This window comes from Zosterops lateralis, assembly GCF_965231275.1.
Source record: "Zosterops lateralis genome assembly, chromosome: 2".
NCBI lineage: Eukaryota > Metazoa > Chordata > Aves > Passeriformes > Zosteropidae > Zosterops > Zosterops lateralis.
The window spans coordinates 99,269,665-99,283,788 of record NC_139763.1 but is presented as its reverse complement, the minus strand read 5'-3'; the positions used below and the strand labels follow the sequence as shown (position 1 = coordinate 99,283,788).

The 14,124-nt window shown below is 40.4% G+C and overlaps 1 protein-coding gene across 3 annotated transcripts in view; it reads left to right on the top strand.

Moving 5' to 3' along the window:
• Positions 1-13,480, top strand: part of SH2D1B (SH2 domain containing 1B) — a 44,195-nt gene extending 30,715 nt beyond the window's left edge. For 2 of the 3 annotated variants that reach the window (XM_083854499.1, XM_083854500.1), the window contains 3 exons: positions 7,501-7,564; positions 9,838-10,006; positions 13,221-13,480. In XM_083854499.1, coding sequence (XP_083710625.1) covers positions 7,501-7,564; positions 9,838-10,006; positions 13,221-13,261 — 274 coding nt within the window. In that variant the 3' untranslated portion in view covers positions 13,262-13,480. Of the gene's footprint in view, positions 1-3,789; positions 4,138-7,500; positions 7,565-9,837; positions 10,007-13,220 lie in introns of those variants that run through there. The other variant, XM_083854498.1, reaches the window with a different exon arrangement.
• The last annotated feature ends 644 nt before the right edge of the window (positions 13,481-14,124 follow it).

Sequence of the window (14,124 nt, the reverse complement as noted above, 5' to 3'; positions counted from 1 at the left end):
TTTTTGCATGCATTTAAAAAAACAGGCAGTATATTAAGATGGTTATGAAACAGGCTTTTCCTCATAGGTTTATATTTTATTAGAAAGCTAATGGCAGAGCTCTGAGGCCTTGGGGCTCCACAGACAATGGTAGCAGCAATCTCTAAGTAATAGATACACTAGTTCAATTTTCTTCTTGAATTTACATCATAATGATTTTTCTTTCAGTCTCAAGTAAATCATGCCATCAACAGATATCACAAAAAAAAAAAAAATCCCTTTGTATCCAGGCACAGTAAATTGCAAAAGTACAGCCTAGTGTAGTTATCATGCTAGTTTTAAACTGAAATTAAATGAAATTTTTTGCTCTAACAGTTCTTCTTGCAAAAACATTATTGGTTCTGTTGGTAGAGTAAGCCACAGGACTGGGACTGCCCAGTGACACAGCTCAATGAGAACTCCTATTTCAAGAGATTTAGCTAGAGCTTCAAATTACTTTTCTTATGTTGTGGCTGGATTTTTTCTCTCTGGCCAGATAACAAATGACCCTTCAGCTCTTTGCTTTACTCACAACAGTTCAAGCACACTGGTTTTGCTTTTGACCACAGCTTATATATATTTAGCCCTGATATCCCCCGCCCTGGCTGATGATTCACTGAATGTCTGACCCTCAGTGTCGTCAAGCAGCCCAACTTCTCCCCAGATTTCCTGTTCTTACAGAAGGCACTGTCAAGAGCTTTGCTGTGCTGGAGCTGCAGCCACGAGATATTGCAGAACCAGAGCTCCAACTGTGCTTGTTAACATGAGGTGCCACTATGAAATGGCCTTGCTAAGTTTTACAATAACAAGAGGGAAAAAGAAAAACAAACTTCAGTCCAGGCAGCTGAATCGTAAAAAAACAATTAGATGTATGGTCAGCAAGGGCTTGGCACTGCTGCCAAAATGTTGCAGGTCTTGTTTCTCTAGCAGCTATTCTGTGATGGGAAGAGTGGCTAACTATCCTGCCCTTCTAATCAAAAGACTTTGCTTATTTATAGGCATCAAATTTTATAGAAGTAGTAGCTAAAGTGGTGTCAGAGAAAAGTAAAGAGAATAATTGCAAGAAAAGGTGGCTTGTGGAAAAAGACTGAAGGAAGTGATTGCATTAAGTTCAGAAAACATAAGATTGACTGAAGGATGTAATTGCTTTGACATACTGAAGATTTTTAGGAAATGAAACTCTACCTGTTTTTTCCCCATGCTATGGTAGAAGCAGGCCAAGAGACATTCTCTCAAGGAAAAGGACTTTGTTTTTCCCCTGTTCTCTGCTGTCTGAAAGGATGGTGACTGCAAGAGACTCTCCTAGGAATTGTGAAACCTCCTTAAGTGGATGAGAAATAAAAAACACCCCAATTTTACTTTGGAATGGAGTAAAATGACTTTAAGCAGAGATTCACAGCAGCTATTGCTTGGTTTGGTGTAGCTAAGATTCCCAGAGGCTCAGCCTGGTGCAACTGCCTCAACCACCCAAGCCTCACTGCCTTGGGCCATCACTGCCATTCCAGCTCCCCAGGTCTCTCATGACACATGTAACCAGACTTAATATCATCAAGTCATATTTCTTATTACTCTTCAGACTTGGCTGAGAAGGCAGCCTGGGTAGGCAGGTTTGTGGAAGCTAAAAATACTTGTGAGATTTGTTAAGCTAGAAATCTTTGTATCAGAAAATGTTGTTCAGAGTTTACAGCTACATTAGGCCCATGGAAATAGGTTGTTCTGTGATCCCTCCGTGCACAGTAAAGATTCAATGCTGTGTGGTACATGTTGTAGTGAGGCTCATGGTGCAGCTCCTCCACCCTCCACGTGTTACACAGCATCCATCAACAGGTATCCCAGGCTAGGATCTGCAAGTCCCGTTGTGTTTTTGCCAGAAGCTGTGTGTTTTTGTCCTGGATTAGCCCTCAAACACATACACACGCACACACACATACACACACACCCACCCCCATGCACACACATATATATTTAGTGACTGACCAGACTGTATTTACAGCCTCTCTCTTTTCTCCCACCCAGACCCCTTTCTCTGGTATATTTCAATGATTTCTGCTTTTAAATCAAGCTCCTATTTTCAGGTCCATTTGAATACTACAGACAGGTAAGGTGAGGTAAAAGGACAATGTTAATTCCTGAATGCTCTCAGACAGCTAAGGAAGAAAGTGATCAGGCAGTGGGTGGCAACTGCTACTGGAAAGAGACCCCAGCTCCATTTCTCCTCAAGCACTTTCTCTTTCTTAAGGTGTTGTTTTTGTTGGGGGGGGGGGGGTGTTTTGGGTTTTTTGTTGTTGTTGCTTTGGGGTTTTTGGGGTTTGTTTTTTTGTTGTTGTTTTTGTGGTTTTGTGGGGTTTTGTTTGTTTGTTTGTTTGTTTTTTTGTTTTTTAATCACACAAACACTCTGCTAAGCTGACAGCAGGTAGCTTGTGGTGGTTTAAGTAATTCTGCATTCAGATCTGCAAGATCTACTGAAACCACTGTCTTATATTTCTGCACCTAGGCAATGAGATCTTTGTGGAAAATTGCAAAGAACGCCTATTTATTACCTTCTTCAAAGAGGAATTTGCAGTTGTTTCCTATCTACCTTCCATTCAATGCAAGGAGAGAACCTGCCTGAAGCAGGACAGTGCTGAGCAGCTGCTGCTCTTCATTTGCAGAGCTGGGCTTTTGGAAAAACCACTCATAAATACCTCATGGAAATTGTTTGTTTATACAGTGTGCAGAAAAAAAGCCACAAACAGTTTTAACCTGAGGAAAATACAAATGCATTTGATAAGAAGGAGAATCTTTGTCACATGTTCTTAAGAATGCTTACAAGACTGGGGTATTTTCCTCCCAATATCACTGTCCCCATCCCATTGGAGGATATAAGAAGACTTATTCCAAATGCAGCTCTCTATAGAAAGCTGAAACTGGAGGAGCTAAGTTCATACACAAGTTCATCCCCTTGGTGATCAGTAAAACTTGTTTTATCAGTAACCTACAGGTTATCCTGTCACTGCAGGACAGACCTCAGCAACAGCAATCCCCTTGGACTTGCCATTTCTTGGTTTCTCTCTTGGGATATCTTTTTTCCTTAAGTTTCTACATTTCTTTGAGACAAACAGTACCTTTTTAGAAGTACTTTATTCCTGAACTAAGATATCATCTGGAAGTGGCTTTAGTGTGATGCATGATCCACTTGCAGTTAAACACGCAAATGTTAATGTAAGATTTTTGTGTACAAAGTTGTCAGAGAAAAAAAAATTAAAAAATAGCTGCATGTAAAACATGTTTGCTTTTGCTTACAGTGTTCCATCAGTATTTACCTTGGTTTTTTTACAGGTGATCAAGATGACAGCAGTCCCTGCATCTCACACTGTTCCTCTACTAAACACCTTGTGTCATTCTACAGCTTATTTTGATGAAATTTGTTTAAACATCTGCATGAACAGAAAATTGCCAAGTTTTTTCTGGCACTTTCCATGGCTTCATGAGGCTGATTAAAACACCACAAACACTTAACTTCTCTTCTCAAAATCATCTGAAAAAAGACAGGAGTGCTTTTAGATAATTTTATCCTCCTTTATACAGTTCTGACTTATTCTTGAAGCACAGAACCCTCTTTGCTGGACTTTGAGCCACTTTAACATAAAAGTTAACTTAAAAATATAACTATAACTCAGTGATTCCGTAGCTTAAAGGTGTGATGTGTAACCCAAAAGTCTGCTGGTATAATGTGACCAAAGTTGTTCCTTTTTGATGTGGACTGTGACCAGTGTAGACCAACCCTTTCCTCCCTCCACGGAGCTCATGAGCTGTCAAGCTGCAGAGCTAACCCACCTCACTGGGGACAGTTCAGTAAACAATACAGATGAAATCCTGTGTGTCCTTGGCACCTCCAACTTCAGATGTCTGCAGGAAGCTGCCTTTGGAATAAATCTTCTTTTCATGCCAGGCTTCTGACTTGCTCCAGAATTGCTTTGAAAGGATATCTTGTTTTCTTTTGTCCATGGAATTGCCATTTTTTCATGGAAAGATAACAAGAAAAATGTGTGAAGAGCTGCTGAGCAAGAAGAAAAAGAATGGCAGCTATTTAATACGGGAGAGTGAGAGTGTGGAAGGAGCCTTGTGTCTCTGTGTTTTGTAAGTACCCTAATACTGATTTTTTAATGAGTTTTCAGTTGGATCCAAAGACAACAATCATCTTCTCTAACATTAATAGCTCTTCCCTGATATTAACAGACTCCAAGGGAGTGTGTCTATGTATTCAAGTAGTGCTGGTTCCTTTAGGTTTCCTTTATAGTGACTAGTGAGAGAGTGGCATTTCCAAAAAACCATTTTATGTAACAGATGATAAATGAACTATAATCTGGTGATGCTGGTCTCTCTCTGCAGACAATAAGGGAAGCCCAGAGAAAATAGCTCAGCCTGCCAAAACATGTTGAGAGCCTTAGTCAAAGTAACTGCCTCTGTAATGATGAGTGAACACCATTTTAGCACTGTTGAGACACTGAAAAGTCTCACAGAATGTTACAAAACACTGCCTTCTTTGTAGAATTTCTGTCTGATGAAAGCTCAGCCTTGGGTTTCAAAGGAATTTTACCTGATATAAGACCATAGGCTGAGACTGAAAATTACAAAATTCTGTTTCAATTCATATGACAAATCCACAGACAAGATGGGCATAGAAAACCGCAATTTCTGTCTGAAGCTTTAATTAATACAGTGAAAATTTTATTATTTCCTTTTTTTGTAGGGAATAGAACTTTTATTTCCCTTTTTATTCTTTTCATATGTAATTGATCTGTTTGTAATGCATTCAGAGTTTAAAAACTAGAATCTAGGTCTTTGAACCTATGAGGTTTTTGTACTCTCATTGCGGATACGTTTGAGTGTGACATAAAAACCTTTTAACGCATCCAATTAATTAAAAAATATGAGAAGATATTTTTATCAATCACTAAAAATGAATTTCTTATGAAGCAAATCAATGGAGAGGGGAGAAAAAGGGAGAGAGAAATGGAGGACTACTGGGTTGGATGGTAGAAGTAAGGAGGTCTGCAAAATAACAGAACAAGGAAAAGAGAAATAGCAACTGGAGGAGAAAGAGAATCCTCAGCAAGGGAGCTACAGGAACTTGCTTGGTTCCTTGGACCAGTATGGTGTGGAATGAGACAATGCAGATGGTGAGGGGACAGCAAGGGAGAGGGGAGGGAATGTGTGTCAGAAGGGACAAATGGGGAACCTGACACAGAGGAAGAATGACAATGTTAGCTAGAACCTGGCTTAAGCTTTGTGCCACACCAACACAGTTGCTTTTTCTTTTTCTTTTTCTTTTTCTTTTTCTTTTTCTTTTTCTTTTTCTTTTTCTTTTTCTTTTTCTTTTTCTTTTTCGTTGTTTTTCTTTTTTGTTGTTGTTTTGTTTTGTTGGGTTTTTTTTAAGGGCAAAGCAGATTTGCCTTGTGGTGTCTTGCAGACATACTTCGCCCTGTCACATTTGCCTGCAAAAATATTCTGTGTAGGCACATGAAAAATCATGTGACTTCCAGTTTGCCTCTGTGGGTTTTAGTGCTAAAAGCTGATAAAAACTGAAGTGTTTAGTGGATTTGACTATAGTCCCGACATGAACAAATGCTGTAGTTAAACTGTGAGAGTGGCAGCAGTGGTGCATAGAGAGATGGTGGCTTGCCCAGGTCAGAGCAAGGCTTGTGTTCAGGCAGCACAAGGGATGGTATTAGTGCACTGTAGGAGAATTGCCTCAGAAATGGGGCTGCCTGCCAGTGCTTCACTAGGCAAACAGCCCTAAAACTGGGGGCAATCAACACTGAAGCTCTTAGTGATGTTCAAAGGCAATTTTTGAATTAATATTGCATCTTAACACCTTGTTTAGTATCTAACATGGTTGCTGTGCAAGCTGATAAACCCTTCTCAGATTACCTGATCTGTGGGCACAGATGTTGATCCACTTGCTACAGGAAAGAAACAAACAAACTTTCTTGCTTTTTTATTGGGATTTGGGGGGAGTTCACTCCCATGGAGGACCTGGGAGTCAGAATGATGGGACCAGTTCAAATGCATCTCTCCCCTAATTGGGCAAGGTGCAGAGCTCTGCTGATAGACCTTCTTCCACAGCACAGTCTCCTTCATCCAAAATATTTCAAGTCTCTGACAATGCCTCAGTTCAGACCTACTGTTTTTGCTACTCTTCAACGTGCCATTCTCCCTCTCACCTTGCTTTTCTTCCAAACCAAACATTTTATTTGTACCCTAGCTTACCCTTACTTATTACTAGCTCCTAGTAATAAGTAAGCATTTAGTAGTTAATGAGGAAACAGAAGTTTCCATTTTAATGATAGCTTCATGTTCATTTAGTAAAAATTACAGTAGCTGAATAATATCCGGGCACTAATGTTTTAAAATTTAGTTAATTACTAAAGAAGAAGTTTCAAAAATCATCAGTTCCTGGTAATTCTTTTTTCTCATTTCTGTCTATGTGGAAAGAATGAGCACTCACCTTTATAAAAGTACCCTTCAGCAAGGAGCATGTGGATTTCCACAAATACCTAAAGAAGGTGAAAACCAAAATATGTATCCCTGTGATACCACCCTTTGAATTAAAAAAAATCTGTTATGACTAGAAGCCTTATTTTGATCTCAGTTCATAGTAACTTTTTTGGAAGAACAAAGTAGTTTATTTTCAGAGTAACCCTTCATTTCTGTGCAAGTCCCCATAGCCAGGTTTTTGCCCCAAGATTCTCCTTCTCATGACAGTTCATATAGCCACATAGGTACAGCTGGAATCCTCCTGATGAACAGGCACACCAAAAAAATTGTTTTCAGATGCTGCTCCGCCTGCTCCCCAACCTCCTCCCTTATTTGTGAAGTATATTTTCTTCCAACTCTGCTACCTTTTTTGATCATAGTCACTATCTCCAGTTCACCTCCTGAATTGCTGCTACTGTGGTATCTGTTAAAGCTTTTATTTCTGTTGGCAAAATATATCCAAGGACATCAGCAGCCTCAGTGTTCAAACAATTGCATATTGTCAAAAATAACAATAACTAAAACTCTGGGAAATGCAAAGCAAGAAGATTATTCTTAGAAGTAGGAACCATACAGTCATTTTCTGGGTGCTGGTGACTGGAGGCTATTTCCTGCCAACATCTCTGCAAGAATTCAACAGCCTTCTTGTGACAGAAATGCAAAGTGAAGGTTAGAGCAGTGAGGAAGATAAGAGAGAGATGAGAAGAGGTTATCTGTGGAATCAAATTATGCTTATTAAAGGCCTGTGTCAGGCTTCGTTCATACGTTCTTTGAAACCTCTGGTTAGAGTAATCTTGTATTTCAAGATATTAAACCCTCACTCATTTTGTAATCTCCAGGATCTCTTTTGCTTTTCTGTCTCTGCCTCATTCAATTTTACTGCACTCCTCATGTCTCTAATACTGTTTGCTGATATGTCCACTTTGTTAATGTGATGTATTATATATACAATGTTTTTCACAGCTTTGAGAACCTTATCTACACTTACCGTATCTTCAGGGAACACCACGGATATTTTAGAATAGAGGTGAGTAATTCTCATTACATCTCTAAAACCTGTATTAAGTATCATAGATTTTTAAAAATTCATAAATTAAAAGAGCTTAGATTCATTTATGATTAATGATCATTTTAATCTATTGTCATTTTAGTTTATTATCATAGATTTTTTTAAAATACATAAACACAATACTATAGAAAATATTTCCATGTTTGCTCTCTATTCAATTTTTATTATAGATGAGCTCAAAAAGTAGCTCTTGTGTTTGTAGACTACATGGCTCTGTTATTTATTAACCAGCTTCTTTCTCATTTGACTATTTCTTTTTGACAACACTGATGAAATATCTACATTTTGCTACTTTCTCCTGTTCCTAATGACCTTTTTCTACTTGAAAGCCTTGCTATTGCATGTATATCTCATAGGGATCTGGGATACTGCAATGATCTTATTGATTTAAAGAATCTATAACTCTGTGCGATTGTGAGGCACCTGAAGTGACAATGCCAAATAATGCTGCTTATTCAAGTAAAACAAGTCTTAAAGAGACTAATGCATCAATCAAATCCCCAGGCAATGTGAAAGGACACCTAAAAGCTGGCTCACTCCCCTGCTTGTAAGTAGCACAGCCAAGAGGACTGCCAATATTAAGCAGCATTTAAGTGGAATGAGGAAATCACTTAATAAAGAACACTCCAAGCTTTCATATGCTGGTAATTTATTGCTTATTAGGGGTTTTGTCTGTGTATGAAAGACATAATTTCCCTTGAAAAAGAATGGTTTGCTGACAACAAATACTCTGGTTTGGGCCTTAGCCACTCCACCAGAGTTATGCTGTCATTCCTATCAGCAGGTAACTCAGATATTTTTAGACTTTACAAACACACTCTTCCTTATAAAGTTTTGCCAATAATGTGAAAGAATTCAGTTCTTAAAAATTTTAAGTCAGATTATTTTGGCTTACTAAAATAATTGACTGAAATAATGTATTGATGGTGGAGGAGAAGTTGTTTGGGTTTGTTTTTTTTAAGGCCAGATTCAGCCATAAGGTTTCTAGAGTGCAGCAGGCTGGCCCCAAGCAGCTAAGCACTCCCACAGCTGTTCACTCCCTCCCTCCTTAGCAGGACAGGGTGGGGGGAAGAGAACACAAGGAGCAAAAGTGAGGGAACTCATGGACCAGATAAAATACAGTGTAATAGGTAAATAGGTAAAGCAAGTCGTCCGCACAAGAAAGGAAAAGAAGTTTAGCAACTCCTTCCCATCAGGAGGCAGATGTTTAGCGACCTCCAGGAAAGTGAAGCCTCAGCACACACATAACCACAAATGTCCTCCCTTTCCCTAAGCTTTTATTGCTGAGTACAGTGTCAGATGGGGTGAGATGGGATAGCCAGAATCTTGCACACCCCCAGTCTACTCCCCAGGGGAACCAAGTGCAAGAAAGAGACATCCTTAATGCTGCACGAGCACTGTTCAGTAACAGCCTAAACGTGGCTGTGTTATCAGCACTGTTTCTGTCACAAATTCAGAGCATAGGACTATGTAGACTGCTGTGAAGAAAGTTAACTCATCCCAGCCAGACCCAGCTCATAGAGGCACAGGCACCCAGTCCATCCAGGGCTGAATGGAAGATGAAGGATACAGAAAGCCAAAGAAAATAAATACATGTTTCTTTGTTAGCTATCAGATTAAGTGAAACCAAAGCCCTGTTCTCTTTTAATGACTGCCAGTAGGCTGCTCACTGTCTATTACTGCCCTGAGGACACAGCACTGTAAAGTCCATGCACAGATCCCTGCAGGGCTGAGCTGCAGGAGCAGTTCAGTCCTGTCATATGAACCCACACTTAAAGAACAGGTTTTTGCCCACGACTTTCTCTTGCCAATGCTGATATTTTGTAAAAGTTTGGGTTCTTTTTGTCACCTAGTTATTTAAAGGCAGCATTTTAAGTGAGTACTAAATATCTTATCCCTAAACTTTTGCTCTCAGACCAGAGTGCAGTGTGTAATGCTGTTGTTCTCCAACACGGCTGTAGTGGATTGCTGCAGCATGCATCTACACCATAAATTTAACTGATGTTCTTTTTGAAAAAAAAAACCAAAAACAATGGTGAGGCACTTTCAGTGCCATAACCATGATTCAGAACAAGTGTCCCTAGTGTTTTAAGGACAGTGCAATATTCCATCACCAAATCTGTTTACAAAACAGTTTCTTGCTAAATAAGAAACAACTTATCATTGTTTTCATTTAGGGGACTCCATGTGAAGGGAAATTGCAAATACATTTTGTTATCCTTTCCTTACAGACTGCTGAAGGGATTCCAGAGAGGACCTTCAAAACATTAACAGACTTAATATACACTTTTGAAAAGCCAGATCAAGGAATAATAACAAACCTCCGCTACCCAGTGAAGAAACCGAAGGCCTTGCGAAGAGGACAGAGGTTCAAGTCAGGAATGGACAGTATTTATGAAGGTGAGAAACTTAGCTCTGCCTTTGTGGTTTTTAAAAGATTGACAGCATTGACAGGTTTGTGGTAAATACTTGCTAAATGTCTTCTTGCATGGACAGAAGTTTTACATCCTCCCTTCTTTTATGTTCACTGAAATGGTTATTCTTAGCCCACACGTTACTTACCCTCACCCACTACAAATGAACAAATTAAAATTGCTAGATACACAACGATGAAAAAAGCTGCCTACAGCTTTCTCATTCATGGATCTTGATGCTTCTAGGCTGAAGGCTGAGAACCAGTTTTACCCAATATGCTTCTGCCAAGGTACCAGGCCCTTGCACTTCACTGGGGTTCGAGGCTGTCCTTTACTTTCAATGTCCAGGTTCTAAGATATTTTTATATCAAAACCTTACTCAGTTAGTTCTAAGATGGGCAGGTAAGCAAGCCAGCTTGTGATTTGTATTCAAATATGACTAATTGATAACAAGCATATAGCTCTGTGCTCAGGATCACAGCTTTGGAACCAGAGTTCAGCCTCTCATTGCTCTTCTGTTAATTTATGCTCACGAGTCCCAAGTGTAGGACAAGGATATGATGCTTCTACCTGACAGAATTATGCAAATGGATACAATAAAGACAGAAGTTCTCATAAAGCTTTCAACTGTGTTGCATAGCCCCACGTCATCCTTACATCACTGTTTTGAGAAGCATGACTGGAGATACTGTCGGTAACTTGCTGTATCCCTTATACCATTCTTCATGTTCCCACTGTACAACACTCAGCTGCAGCATCCATCAGGCCACGGGCTGCAAAATAACCCTGAGGCTGTTCCATGACCTCTGGCAGAGTGTGCTGAGAGCCCCAGCCAGGGCACACGTGAGCAAAGGAAATCCTTTCATTAAGTACAGATATCATAAAGGAAACAAATTTTGGAGCCTCCACCCTGCCCTGTGATTTGCATCTCATGCCCAACAACAGCTTAGCATGGTGTGGGACAGTGTTATGACCTGTTTATTAAAGTTATTAGAAATGCCTCTGCCCAAATTAGGGTGCAAACAAGACCACATGTTGTTGACAATAGGTTTTATATTATAGTAAATATGAGAAGGAGAAAGAGAAAAATGAGAGTAAAAAGAAGAGAAAGGAGAAAGAGGTTTGGGGGGACAGAAAGAGAGTGACAGAAATCACTGTACACTCCATGGATCCCAACAATGCTCTGTTGATCCTCTCCAGCTGGTCTTGGTGTTGAAGGTCGTCCCAGAAAGCACAGAATCCAATGGGTTAATATACACTCAGGCTAGGTAGAAAAACCCAGGCACCTTCCCGGGACGAGGGGGGAGTTTGTCATTGTCTCTTACAACAGACTCTAGGTGTGTTGCACAGTCCTGTGGTGCAAGGCTTCAGCAATGACTCCAGGAGACTTTGATGGTTCTCCCTCAGCTGCCTCTCACGAGAATATCCTGTGGATGTGGTGTTCTCAAGGTCAGGGGTTCCACAGCTGGGCCAGTTTGCATAAGGGAGGATGGGCTCACTGCCCATGAGCAGAGGTTACAACACACTGAAACTTCCTCCACCCCACCTCATTTCAGGAGGGAAACTTGTGTAAACCTGCTCCCAGCAAAGGGGCCTGTGGGCTACAGCCTTCCCGACCCCGAAGCAAGCCAGAGATTATTCCTAGCACCACTGCTGGGTTTGGCTCACATTCTTTTACTTGTTTACTTGTTGGTTTCAGGTGACTGAAGAATGGGTTTTCCCTTTATCTAATCTCAGCAGTTTGATTTGCAGTCCAAAGTTCCAGTTAGGCATCTTCAGGGAGGTTTCTTTGGTTGTAGCTTCCTTACATAGTTTTTGTTATAATGAGCAGAACTTCATATCAAAGTTTGAGGCATGAACTATTTCAGTCTCTGACAGGCAGCCCCTCTGTGCTGCAGTGGCTGGGGTTTCACACACAAGAGCAGTGTAACCACTCTGGCCGAGCTCCCACAGCACTGCGTGCACTGAGCTGCAGTTTTGGGGCCTGAGCCCCAACCTTGCTGAGGGGAATTCACAGAGACACATTTCCCATGTCTTCAACATTACCTTGTCAACTGTACCACAAGGCAAATATGCCACCTTTGCTCCAAAAACATTTTTATGGTTTCCTATCATTGCTGTTCCTGGGAGACAGAAAATCCTGCAGTAGCATGGGTATGTCTGTAGGAAGAATCAGGTGTAATACCTATTTTAGTTTTAGTCCTGCAATAGGAATTTTTCTAGAAGATGCACAATGTCCTCATCTGGACTCACAGAGAGGGAAACAAACTCTTTCATTTCAATATCAAAATATGTGTAGTCTTCCATTAAAATGGAGGCTTTTTAGAAATAATCAGACTACTTTGGAATTTTTTTTATTAAATTTTGATTTAATTTCACAGCATTCCAAACTTCCCTCTCAAACTGCATTATTACTTGCCCACAGTGGGGGCTTATGTTAATGCCATGATGGCTCTCTCTGAAACACAGGCACTGCCCAAAGCACAGCAGTGCTCCCTAAAGCAAGCACCCTATTTCCCTGTCCCATCCCTCACGTGCCACCAGCAGCTGCCTTTGCTGCACATGTGGGAATGAGCACTCCAGCGTGACCAGTGCAACACCTCAGGGGACTGAGATCACAATCCTGGTGGCTGGAGATATTTCAGCTTTGTTTTCTAGCCTAGGAACAACTTTTCTGAGGGCAGCTGCTTGAAGAGCAATAGGTTCCCATACTGGAGCTTTGAGTTCCAAGCATTAAATTTCTGGCTTCTCAAAAACCGCAGCCAATCTGACAAAGTGTAAGAGAGAATAGGATTCTCCTTTAGTTGGGATGAGAACTTTTCTCTTGGGTATTTATTTACAGAAGAAGGGATGTGTTATGCAAGTCACAGATATCTTGGCTATTGATCTGATTTACCAAGAATGGATGATTTCTGTCATTTGACTGTTCCTGAGGAAGGAGGGGGTCTCATGTGGATACAATTGTTTACAACAGTGCTGGCTGGCTCAGAATGCAGGATTTGCCTGCAGGTGTGTTCCTGGAGAATCCAGTCCATAGGACAGGGGGGCTAAATGTTGGCCCTGCAATAGCAGAGAGAACACCGAGAAACCACACCGAGTTACTGACACCTGCCCTGCCAGAGGCTGTGCTGCTCCCCGTGGCCTTTCAGAAGAGCACCTTGCAATGACATCCTTTTTTGTTTGTATTGATTACTTCACAGATGTTGATGATGATGGTGATTATGTCAATGTCCTGCCCTGAAGGATCTGCACCCGATGGTTTGGGAAGCTGCTGCTCCAGGATGTGCCCGGCACAGTGCCTCAGCTGGGAACAGCTTCCAGCTGGGTGTCCTCTGCTCTACATCTGGAGTTACCCTCCTCCTTTTGCTGACTGCCAGAGTAGCTGTATCTTCTACCAGTAGATCCAGTACAAGCTATTATGTGTGTTTGCTCAGCAATAAAAGAAGTACTTTTTGTTACAGACACACACACACACATACATAGGTGTGGGGGAAGGTAACTTGTGTCCATCTGTTTGTCTTCTGGTGGTTTTTAGCCAGCAAATTGTCCAAGATGTTGACTGCTAAAGTGAACATTCTGTTAGAAGGCAGCAGTATAAATACCTGAAATGAATGGGCTTAATTAATTTATGGCAGAATTAGTAGGTGTTGATAAAAACCATATATGACAAAACTATAGGCATTGTAAGATGCTTTAAAACCCCCAACTTTGTTATTTTGCACTTTACCTCATTCTTGGAGGAGTGAATAGTATTTCAGCAATGTCAAGGAATACTAGTAGTCTGTAGTTTGAATAATGTAAATTAAAACAAAAATGCTGTGTTAAATCCATGCTATAAAAAATTAACCAACCAGATGAAAATGGTTGAAATACTTTTAATGTTGAGGAATGGTTCTAGGAGATTACAAGAGGACTGCAAGTTCTATATGCATGTCAGCATCAATACATCCTTTTTTCAATAGGTTCTGTACATATGGGAATGCTTACTCCATTTTATTTTCTCCTGCCATTAGTTCTGTATTATGTATATGACTTTTGTTGTTTGTTTTGGTTTGTTTTTTTTTTTAATGCAAGAATTTGCTTTAATATTATCTCCAATTTTAA